Source organism: Labeo rohita, chromosome 22 (assembly GCF_022985175.1).
Source record: "Labeo rohita strain BAU-BD-2019 chromosome 22, IGBB_LRoh.1.0, whole genome shotgun sequence".
Lineage (NCBI taxonomy): Eukaryota > Metazoa > Chordata > Actinopteri > Cypriniformes > Cyprinidae > Labeo > Labeo rohita.
This window is the reverse complement of record NC_066890.1, coordinates 12,682,992-12,695,409: the sequence shown is the minus strand read 5'-3', so window position 1 is coordinate 12,695,409 and position 12,418 is coordinate 12,682,992. Positions and strand designations below refer to the sequence as shown.

Here is a 12,418-nt window from a genome sequence, read left to right as displayed (position 1 = left end):
ATTAACAGAATCTTTGGAAACATTCTAGTAAATTTCCAAAATCTTTGGAAACAGTCTAGTAAATTTCTTAAAACGTGCCCAAAACCTTAACAGAATCTTTGGAAACATTATGATAAATTTCCAAAATCTTTGGAGACATTCCGGTAAACTTCCAAAAACTTAACCAAAACCTTACCAGAATCTTTGAAAATAAATAAATAAATAAATAAATAAATAAAATTCCAGTAAACTTCCGTAAACTTAGAATCTTTGGAAGCGTTCTGGTAAATTTCTAAAATCTTTGGAAACATTCCAGTAAATTTCCATAAACTTACCAGAATATTTAGAAACATTCCAGGATTTTTTTCTGGAAACTTTTGGAAAGTTTCTGAAAATTTACCAAATATTTTCTGACTCTTTGCAAAAATATCTTTTTTTTTCCCCATAAACATTTTTCATTTATTTTTTCAACCCTCAACTTCTCAGCTAACATTTTAGTTTATGACCATTTTCCTTTTTTTTCTGGTAACTGATGAAGGGCTGATATAAAGTTTTGAAATACGGTTTTAATGTGACATTCAATCAAAGTTCTTACGTGCAAACTAGGAAACTTGTGTGCAATAAAACAACACATTTGTCTTCCATGAGCAAAGTTAAACTTGAAGGCAAGAAAAAAAAAAAAAAAGTCCAGATTCATAATGAAACAAACCCATAAACAACACACATGAAAGAAAACTGACAAATAACTGGGTTGGAATAGATTTATTTAATCTGTCTGTAAACAAGGTGGTGAAATTAACTTATGGCATTTCTCAGTTTGTGCATATGAAATCAGACATATCAGACCGTATCCAAGATGTATGAAAAAGTACAGGGGAAAAAGATAAAGCAATGAACTAGAGTCACCTGTACAAATATCCCACAAGGCCAGAACTTCAGCCGATACTAAAAACCCCTGAACAGAGAAGCGACAGAATCATTCGGGAAGCTGTTCGAATTGATAACAACATTATGGCACAGGATACACATTATGATTGAACATTTGGACTTGATGAAACAGACAGTTGTATCGCTGACGACTCAAAGGCAATTAATTCCACAGTCATGACAGTACGGCTTTGATTCGATTCAAGTGTTGACGTGTTGAAATCTGCGACCAGACGCTAGTGTTTTCGTTGGTTAGTGCGCAGTGACAAAAATTGGTCCAACTACGCTGATACCCGCTGTCTGAAATGGCAGTCGTCTCGAAAATTAATTAAAAATATATATATATACTACAGCTAGCAAAGCAAGTGCGATGACGGTTGACAGAATGTCAAAAAACATTCAATTGTGGATTGATTGGGAGGGGGATGCTACCTGCAGCCCAAAAATCACAGTAAAGCCAACTAAATGAGGCTTTGACTCAAAAAACAATCATCAATTCAAAAAGCGTCAAGATTACAGTTAGTGTTAAAGCGCCAATGGCGACAAACTTCGGGTTGAAGAAACATAAAACGGACGTTTGTTAGAGAAGACGCCATATTTATTTTAAGAAAAATGCTAACTATGCCGTCCACACTAACTAGGGTTCATTTGGTAGGCTTGAAGATATGCATACAGTCGACCGTTCCCAGATTGGATCTGGGAATGGGAATTTGAGTTAAGCTCAAGCCCTTGGTAATCGAGCAAACTCCCAAAGACATGAAGTTTTCACGCTAGCATTTGGTCTGGGATTGTAGTGCCAAAATGGGACAGAACACAATAAATGAACATTTATGGGTAAGAAACTTAAGGGTTTAAGTAGCACAAAATGAAGTAGAGTTGAAAACCAATGGATGGTGAAGCAAATCTCATCTAGAAGGGTTAGCAGAATGAGCAGCTAGCATTGGAGGTGTCTTAATATCCAGCTTTCCTCAGGTAATCAGCCATGGTAAACGCTTTCTTGTTGAGCAGCCCTCCATGGGTACCTTCCTTGCCCATGACTAAAACCAACACTGGAGTACAGAAGGGGGAAAAACAAAAAAAACACAACAAAAATCAACTTGAGGGGAAAAAACAAAGAAGAAACGACTTTCCCAACTTAAAAAGAAGGGATGCAATTGTTGACAAGATTCATTACCCATCCTTGCCATTAAGATGTCCGAAAACTTTACATGTGTTTCAAGGGGGGGGGAGGGGGGGGATAAATCTTCACAGCTTATTTTTGGGAACGTGGGTGACTTGTGTTTTTTTCTCTCTCCCTAAAATCCTCTACTGTCATATTAAGAAACAAACAAACAAACAAAAAAAAAAAAAGCTAGAACCCTGAATCTCTCAAGTATTTTGCCATTGAATATGCCTTCTTATTCAGGCCGCCGCCGTGGACCCCTTCTTTGCCCATTACAAGAACCAAGACTGGAAGAGAAAGACAGAAAGAGAGGAAGTTAAGAGGACAGGAAAATCCCAGCTCTGGAAACAAGCCAAACCAAGATCAGCAAGTTCAGATAGGACAGAATCAAAAGCAGAAAGAGATGGAGGTAACATGCGTGTGAAGTGAAAGACTACAGCCTAGAGGAAATGCCTTCATGTAGCTGCTAATGATAACACTTTAATAACTTTCATCTATTTAATCTATTTTTATTTATATTTATATATAAAAAAACATATATAATAATAATAATTATTATTATTATTATTATTACTATATATATATATATATATATATATATACACACACACACACACACACACACACATATACATATATATATATATTTTTTTTTTTTTTGCAACGTAGTTTACAGAGACATTACATTTTTGTTATATAGATTTTTGTTCTGTATTGTTTATGAAAAATATTTGCTGCACTATTGCATTTAAAATGTTTTTTTTTAAACACATTTAAAAAAAGTTTTTTAATTATAAAGTACTGTAATAATTACAGTAATTGCTACAATATACTTATATATATATTTTATTATACTATATTATATTATATTATATTACATATAAAACACCCACCCACACACACACACCACAACAACTACATGCTTGTAGTAATTATTATACTTAATTTGTATATTAAAAATGCATCAGTTTTTTTTTTTTTTTTTTTTTAAGTATAGTAATCAATCACCATATATATATACTTTTGAAACTTCTATATTAAAATATTACACAAATATTTAATGTACAATAAAAGTTACTATATAATTGCATTAAAAAGTCCAAAAATACAGTATGTACCGTTTACTGCAAGTTTACTTCACTTTTGAGACTAAATATGAGTTTTTTAAGTTATTAAAAACAAATTAAGTTAAAAATTAAGTTATTTAAAAAACAGAATGTGATCATTTATATTATAAATAATTACTATATTTCATATAGTGTTATACATATTACAATTATGTTTATAACAATATTTGTAAAGTTATTAAAAAAAAGTTATACAATGTTATAAACAATTATAATATTTAATAGAGTATATTAGTGTTTAGAATTATACTATTTGTATATTACAATTAATATATTTATAATAAATAATAATTAATTTTTCCATTTTTTGGCCAGTATAAACACTGAATCATATTTTATGCTAATCAAAAGTCTGCCTCTCAGATAATGCTATATAATAATTATATAATGACTGACAACAGGCTGCTGAATTATTGAAAATTAATGCGCATCTCGAGTGGTAACGCGGCATTAATTTATCATCAATTATCCTGCCTATGCCAAAGATTTCCACATTTTACTTTCAATACATTACGTTTTTCATCCTACAACACTTACATGTACTACCTTCTTGCACATCTTGGCCTTATGGAAACATTTAAAGTAAACCGTTTGCCATTTTTAGATTGTTTTTTTTTCTGGTTCTTGGGCTGTTTCAGGCTGTAGGGCTCTTGGAAATAGCTTAAATGATTTGGCAAAGTGAGCTGAAACTAATGCAGTTAATCACAGTTCAACACCTTGTGTCTTTCAGCCAATCAGAATAGAGCATTCAACAGCACTGTGATATAATCAAAGTTATTGTAATGTTACCATTTAGATTCAGCAATGACCAAACAGGTAGCATATTCATTTGAAGACTTAGATTAACATTAATTTTAAAAAAAAAAAAAAAAAAAAAGTGTTAGTTGTTAGAGAAACAGATTGTAGCATGCGATAAAGTGTTTCATATCTTCGAGCAGGAAAAGCAAGTTTAGTTCCTCTCCTCAATACATGCCATGAGCTATAAGAAAGATACTGATTTATAAAAGAACGCTTTATTTCAGGAAACAGGAAATCCTCTCACATTTTACAGTGCGACAGAGCCCAGATGTGTGTGAGATCAGCAGAAACACACATGCATGCGAGAGGGAATGTACCTCAGCAGGTTCCAGAAACTTCCTCAACACCTGAGCTCAAGTCTTGTGATCGACCGAGACGTGTAAAATCACTAGCTAGATAATGAAACGCTGCTTTTATTTGTAAAAATTGTGTAGAAGACCCACATTGGTAAAAGAAAGATTTTTAAAAAAAATGCTTAGGTCACATTTCAGGCAACATTAAGATTATATTTCAGACTATTAGGATTTTCTCATTAAATTTGTACATTTTTAGTGTTTCCGCCACTGAATAAATAAATTTAAAAAAAAGGTTATTGCAACTTTTTGTCTCGCAATTCTGAATATTTTTTTTGCAAATGCGAGTATAATGCAATTGCCTTTTTTCCCCTCACAAAATTTCTCGCAATTCTGACTTTTTTCTCAAAATGGTATGATATAAACTTTCACGCAATTTAAAGTTTATATCGCAACTGACTTTTTTCTCTTGCAAATGTGAGTTTGTATCTTGCAATTCTGACTTTCTCAAAATTGTGATATAAACTCAGTTGCGAGAAATAAAGTCAGAATTGCAAAATAAGAACACAATTCTGACTTTTTTCCTTGCAACTGCAAATTTCTCTCACAATTCTGATTTTTTTTTTTTCCCCCACAAATAAAAGTTTGTCTCTCACAATTCCGGCTCTCAAAATTGTGTGATATAAGCTTACAACTGTGTGATATAAACTCAATTGCAAGAAGTAAAGGTAAAAACTCACAATTCTGACTTTTTTTTTCTTGCAACTGCAAGTTTCTCTCATAATTCTGACTTTTTTTCTTGCAATTGCGAGTTTACATCTCGTAATTCTGAATTTTTTCTCAAAATTGTGTGATATAAACTCAGTTGCAAGAAATAAAATCAGAATTGCAAGATAAAAAGATTTAAAAAGATAAAAAAAAAAAAAAAAATTCTGACTTCTCGCAATTTAAAGTTTATCTCACAATTGACTCTCTTGCAAATGTGAGTTTGTAACTCACAATTCTGACTTTTTTCTCAAATTGTGATATAAACTCACTTGCGAGAAAAAGTCAGAATTGTGAGTTTATAGCGCAATTGACCTTTTCCTCACAAATGCAAGTTTGTATCTCGCAGTTCTGACTTATTTCGGGCAAATGCATGATATAAACTCAATTGCGTGAAATAAAGTCAGAATTGCAAAATTTAAAAAAAAAAAAAAAAAAAAAAAAAAAAAAAAAAAACAACTGACTTTTTTCTCGCAATTGCAAGTTTGTATCTCATAATTCTGACTTTTTTCTCAAAATTGTGGGATATAAACTTAATTGCGAGAAACAAAGTCAGAATTGCGGGAAAAGAAATTTGCAATTGCAAGTTTCTCTCGCAATTCTGACTTTTTCTCAAAATTGTGCGATATAAGCTCACAATTGCATGACAAACTCAGTTGCAAGAAATAAAGTCAGAGTTGCGAGAAAAACTCAATTCTGACCTCTTTCTTCACAAATGCAAGTTTGTATCTCACAATTGACTTTTTTCTTATACAATTCTTACTTTTTTTTTGCAAATACAAATTTATATCTCGCAATTGTGACTTTCTCAAAATTGTGTGATTTAAACTCAATTGCAAGAAATGAAGTCAGCTTATATCACGCAATTGTGAGGGAAAAAGTCAGAATTGCAAGATATAAATTCACAATTGCAAGTTATCTCGCAATTCTGACTTTTTCCCCTCACAATTGCGTGATTTAAGCTCAACTGCGACAATTAAATTTTTAGAGTTTTTCCTCGCAGTTCTGACCTTTTTTTCTTGTAAATGTTGTAAAGTTTATAGTTCTCTCTAAATTCTGACTTTTTTTCTCAGATTTTTGAGATTTAAACTCACAATTGCAAGTTAATAAATCAACTGGGGACTGATATGTTCTTGGTACTATGAGTTTATATCTCACAACTCTGACTTTTTTCATCTGCATGATATAAACTAAATTGCGAGAAATAAAGTCAGAAGTAGATAAAAACGTACAATTCTGACTTTTTCCCCCTCGCAATTTCGAGTTTATATCGCAACTGACCTTCTCGCAAATGCTAGTTTGTATCTCGCAATTCTGACTTTTTTTTTTTCCTCGCAAATGTGAGTATATAATGCAATTGACTTTTGTTTTCCTCACAAATTTCTCTCGCAATTGTTTATATCTCACAATTCTGACTTTCTCCAAATTGCATGATATATATGCGTGATATAAACTTAATTGCGAGAAATAAAGTCAGAATGTGAGTTTGTATCTTGCAATTCTAACTTTTTTCTCAAAATTGTGTGAGATAAGCTCACAATTGCATGATATTAAGATTATAAGATAAAAACTTGGAATTTTGACCTTTTCCTCATAATTGCGCGTTTATATCGCAATTGACTTTTTCTGGCAAATGCAAGTTTGTATCTTGCAACTCTGACTTTTTTCTCATAATATAAACTTAATTGCAAGAAATAAAGTTAGAATTGCGAGATAAGAAGTCGCAATTACCTTTTTTATTTTTTTTATTCAGCGGCAGCAACGTGGTCTCCATACTTCACAGCAGCAAATTGCGAATATTTATTGGCTTTTGTCTCCCATCAAGTCATAAATCTTTTTTTTTTAATTTCTTTAAACTATTTATATAAACTGTCTTTATTTCCACTTCCAAATCTGCCTCAGAAAACAGAATCTAAAATAGTCAGGGTGCATGAATTTCAAGTACACAAGACTCCTGTGTTACACAGAAAAGATATATTGAGGAAAGGTTGACATCTACATTACTACATTATTAATCTACAATTAAAAGTAAATAATGGAAGATTTACTAATCAAAGATATTTGTGAGAAAATCTAAGAACGGACAGTACCTTTGTCAGCTTTGCCAACAGCGATGTTGTATGTGGGCTCTCCATCTTGACTCTTCGTCCTTATGTCCATTGTCCATTCACCATCAACTAGGAGGCTGTCTCGGATAACTGAGCACTTCTTTGAACCTATGGTCAGGCCGTTGGTGAAAAAACTTGTCCGGTCTTTTCCTACTAGTATGTCGATTTCTGTGGGCTGGTGTTAGAAAAAAACAAGAAAGAATATTAGCTCTATCAGCTTGTCTAGTCTTTGAGATTTTATCGTTGATTAATGAACAGCCAAATGCAAACTAACGATGCAGACAGGCGGTTAGATGAGTATGATAAATTATGCAGAGATAATTTCACATACACAAAAGATACATTGTTGTAAAACTGTCTTCATGCACTTTGAACATCAGTGAGTCACCAAGAGCGTAACAACTTAGATAAGTTAAATATAGTGGGCTAATCAGTTACAACTAGCTTTGTGCACAATGTTCACTTTTAGTGTGAAAACACAAATTACCAGCTATTAGAAACACCCGGCAAGGACACAAACGTAACCTATTTATAAGCTAAAACCTGCCTCAGTTTTGATTTTTATGTAGTCACATCTCACACCAGTTACTTACAACCCAATCAGCTCACTGTTGGTCAATGCAGCAAATTTGCATGACTAACTTCACGGGAAATCTTTTTTGAAAATTTTGGCAAAACCCCCAATCATGCAGACACCTATTGAAATGGCCAACAAAATTTTGCTGAGCAACAAATGTCAAATTGACAATTTTGCGGACAATAAACATCTAGCGATGTTTTAAACACCTCACACCAAAGTCACTTTCAAACCAATCAGCTTCTGCTGGTCAATACGGTGAATTTGAATGACCAGCTTGAATCCATTGTGAAATCTGTGTTGAGAAATCTTTGCGAAATCTTTTGGTAAAATTCACAATCGTGCAGACTTCTATTGAAATGACTGGATTTCACCTACAAAATTTTGCCGAGCAACAGTGTCAAATTAGCGAAATTTTGTGGACAATAAAGATCTAGCAATGTTTTAAACATCTCACAAAGTCACTTTCAAGCCAATAAACCTTTTGTTGGTTAATGTGGCAAATTCTTATGACCAACTTGTGTTAAGTCACTTTCAAACTTATCAGCTTTCTGTTGGCCAGTGCAACGAATTTGAACAACCAACATCAATCCACTGCGAAATCTGTGTTAGGAAATCTTTTGGGAAAATTTCAGCAAAATTACCAATCATGCAGACTCCTACTGAAATCGACAAAAAAAAAAAAAAAAAAAAAAAAAAAAAAAACTTTTGCTGAGCAATAGTAAATGTGTTACTAAATTTGCGGAAAATAAAGGTCCATTGTCAAAAGTTTAGCGATGTTTCAAGCACATCCCACACCAAAGTCATTTTCAAAGCAATCAGATTTCTATCGGTCAGTGCAGCGAACTGGAATAACCAACTCGAATCCACTGCGAAATCTGCGTTGGGAAATCTTTTGGGAAAATTTCAGCAAAATTCACAATCGTGCAGACTTCTATTGAAATCACTGAACTTTCACTCAAAATTGTGCTAAGCAACAATGTGTCAGATTAGCAAAATTATGCATAAAATAAAAGGTCCATTGTCAAAAGCGTAGGGATGTTTCAAACATCTCACACCAAAGTCCATTTCCAAGCAATCAGCTTATTGTTGGTTAATACTGCGAAATCACATGACCAACGTGAATGCATTGAGAAATTTGTGTGGGGAAATCTTTTGGCTTTGTGCAAAATTCCCAATCGTGCAGACAAACGTGTCAAATTAGTGTAATTCTGCAGTGAATAAAGGTCTGTTGTCATCAGTGTTGGTTTGAACGCATTGTGAAATTGTTTGGCTTTGCGTAAAATTCCTAATCATTTGTGAGAGGATTACGAAATAGCCGAACTTCGGTTTAAAAGCACACAAAGATATTTTTAAATCAGTCATAACTGGAGAAAAGTAATGCAAACACTGGACTAAGATGACCAACTCCACTAAATGTGATTGCACTTTTAATCATCTAGTCTCTGGTGAACCCAACAGCTAATCCATTCTGACTAGCAGTCTTCCAAAAACAATGAAAACATCATTGATATTTACACTACAAACTACACCTGACTACAAATGCTCCAGTTTGATCATTAAATAGCAAATACAGATGTTTATTTTTAGAGCACTCTACAATTTTGAAAGGATATTTCTGGAGCATGATGAAGGCATAGCTGAGCGGAGGTGATTCGCACCAGCGTCCTTAAAAGGAACTTCTACAACACGACATATCTGGGAAACATTCTGCCTAACCCCCTATCTGGAATGCAGTAATCACATTAAACAACGGTTTTATGTGTCAAATGCCGGCACAGATCAAGTCTGAACGTGCACTTTTCTTTTTGGATTCATTGTTGCATGGACTGCATCACAGTAGCTTTGTTTGTACTGGCCCACGACGAATCTACCGAGCCGTTTTCCCTCAGGCCAAACCACGTAAAACTAAAAGCAGCTACTCTTTTGTGAGAATCAGCGAGCTGATGCTATTTCCAGTAAGCTTTGGAGGCGCTCGTATGGCGATAGACTACAGCCTTGAAGTTTGTGAAGCCTTTTTAAACTCATTGCTTTCTCTAGCAGCACAGGAAACTAAGAGGAAAAACCTACTGCTTTTACTGTCAATCCAAACCAGTACGACTGACAGAGGCTGCCAAGCATTAATACAAGTCGTCATACAGGTTTATACAACATGAGGGCGTTGAGGTGATAGTTCATGAGCGAACTAGACTGAAACGCCCTACCACCACAATTCGGTCCTTCTGATCCTCAGAAATTTGAATTACTAATAAGGAAGTTATGAGTTGTACAGGACTTAACTTATCCAATCTCATTTCGCAACAGAAATCCATTACAATAGTCCTTACTAGATTTATATTTCTATAAAACTGCAGTAAACATCCAATATGAGGCTTCCCAGTTTTTTTATGATTAAAAATCTTGTTGCAGACATTACTCTCACCAAGTGTACCAATTTCTAGCTGATGGAATATTTTATAACTGAATTCACTAAAGAAAATGTATGAACTTTGTTAACTTTAGTTACATTTCTCGACCTTAAAACAACCTTTCCAAATACTTCTAGGTTTCCCATAACCACAGGAAACTTACTACATAATCTTAAAAGGACAGTTCACCAAAAATGGAAAATTTACTCATCTTCAAGTTGCTCCAAACCTGTATGAGTTTCTTTTTTCTGTATTATGCACAAATAAAGAATGTTGGCAACCAAAAAATGCATGGCAGCCATTGACTTCCATGTATGGAAATGAAATGGTATGGAAGTTGATAGCTACCATCAACTGTTTGGTTCCCAACATTCTTCAAAATATCTTCCCTTGTGTTCAAGAGAAGAAAGAAACTTATACAGGCTTGGAACAACTTGAATTTGAGTAAACAATGACAATTTCAATTTCTGGCAATTTCACCCAAAAATGAAAACACTGTCATTATTTATTCATTATTATTTATTATGTCTTTCCTAACCTGTATGCCCGTCTTTCTTCTGTAGAACACAAATGACGATATTTTGAGAAATGTTTCAGCATTTTTGTTCATACAATTAAAAAAAAAAAAAATCACATCTTCCAGGTATGAGAGAACATTAGGCGAGCAATGCAGTTTAAAACTATTTTGGGTGAACTATTCATTTAAACATGTTAACCTAAATGTAAAACGCAACCTCGCAAGCAGCAACGGAAGGCAGCACATTAAGCTGGGGAAAATAAAGGTCAGTGTGACAAATAAGCCTGCTGTCAGATGAATTAACACCCATTTATGGAGCGCCATCTTGGAAAACGGGAAGAGGGCAGGTACCGCGAAGATCCTGTATTCTGGAATGACTTTACGCACATTCCGCGGCTGAATGACGCGCGTTTTATCGTACACAAGTTTACGTACGTAGCCTGGTAATTTTCGAATCTGACCGGTCGATCGCATCGGCCTGTTTGCACTAACAACACCTCCCTCTTTATGACCGAGAACACATTTCTTTAACTTTGCTAAGGCTTTGCCCCACCTCAACCCAAACTTTAAACGCCCGACACTTGAGTTTCAACATCACGAAAATAATATGTAAATATTTTCGTCTACCTCGATAATACAGACTTAGTCTAAATAAATAAAGACGCAAGAGTTTGAAACGCTCTCATCCTGGGTGAACACAAATCCCTCCAAATTACGTTTTTGTTTAGACAGCTAGAAGTCGGTATGTGTTAGATTTCATTCCCATTCAAGCTTATCAGGCCCTGTATTTCTAATAAACTGTCTGACAGGTTGATCGAAACACTGGTTGTGTTCCCAACCCTTGAGAGCTGCCTACAAAGACAGCAGCGGTTAGAGTTCCAGCAGCATTTTGGCGCGTTTTACCTCAAGGCGTTTAAAATTTAGCTTTATTTTCCCGCTTTGTAAAACAAACAGCGCCTATTAAAAGAAACAATTTTTTTGCGCGTTAATTCCAAATTAAGCTTTTTTAGAGCCGCATTGCTGACCAGACGTGTTGTCTAGGTAGGCAGCCTACTGGTTATTGAAACACAACCACAGTTTTCAGCCCTTCACTAAAGACAGCATAAAGAGTGCAGTTAATAACGCTTATTTACCGTGATGCCTTTGAATGTTCCCCCCTCCTGCGCTGCCCACACGTATTTAGCGTCTGTGTACCCAACAATGGCGCCGTCCTGGCAGGAGCCATCCGACATCAGGTTATCCACGTAGCCCTGCCACGACATATTCGCCCTCTGGTTTCAAACGTTAGCAAGCTAGCCTTAAAAAGACGGGACTGACAATTTCGTACAGTCTCAGTTTGCGGTTGCCGTATATTTGGACTTCCCGTACGCCCCCTTCTCTAATGAGAGTTTGAGCAGTAAAGAGTCCCGGCTGTATGGAGACTCTGGGTGTAGTCCCTCAAATATCCCTCCGCGCAGGCGCGCTTAGACTGCGGTCCATTAGGACAAAGCCATATGCGCGGATTAATACGAGTTCTGATTGGACGCTGCTGTGCATGAGCATTTAGAAGCCACGTTTTGTATGACAAAGTTAGTTAATGTGTGCAATATATGAGAGAAACAATACATTTGTACCCACTACTATTTCCATCTGTTTTTGGTTCGCACCGAACATTTCACTTTGTTTTCATGACCAAAATTTCACAATGATTCACATCAAAAACCCCTTTCAAATGATCTCTGGTTTTGTCACATGGCAAAAATAAAAACAAACTCCAG

The 12,418-nt window shown here is 34.8% G+C and overlaps 1 protein-coding gene across 2 annotated transcripts; it reads right to left on the bottom strand.

Annotated features, from left to right (window-relative positions):
- Positions 1-726: 726 nt before the first annotated feature.
- LOC127153716 (profilin-2) lies at positions 727-12,104 on the bottom strand. Of its 2 annotated transcripts, none has more exons than XM_051094955.1 (3): positions 11,795-12,101; positions 7,142-7,334; positions 727-1,955 (listed from the first exon to the last, which is right to left on the bottom strand). In XM_051094955.1, exons 1-3 carry the CDS (start codon positions 11,921-11,923, stop codon positions 1,858-1,860), a joined length of 420 nt encoding a protein of 139 aa, XP_050950912.1. In that variant the 5' UTR covers positions 11,924-12,101; the 3' UTR covers positions 727-1,857. The 2 variants fall into 2 exon arrangements, with proteins under 2 accessions (XP_050950912.1, XP_050950913.1); XM_051094956.1 differs by lacking the exon at positions 727-1,955 and adding an exon at positions 2,245-2,355 and having other exon boundaries at positions 11,795-12,104.
- Between the last annotated feature and the right edge of the window lie 314 nt (positions 12,105-12,418).

Excerpts from the sequence above, each read along its gene's own strand:
- LOC127153716 (XM_051094956.1), bottom strand. The coding sequence starts at position 11,923 with ATGTCGTGGCAGGGCTACGTGGATAACCTGATGTCGGATGGCTCCTGC. Across the intron at positions 7,335-11,794 it reads GAACATTCAAAGGCATCACG|CCCACAGAAATCGACATACT; the intron begins GTAAATAAGCGT and ends TTCTAACACCAG. Across the intron at positions 2,356-7,141 it reads TGTTGGCAAAGCTGACAAAG|TCTTGGTTCTTGTAATGGGC; the intron begins GTACTGTCCGTT and ends TTTCTCTTCCAG.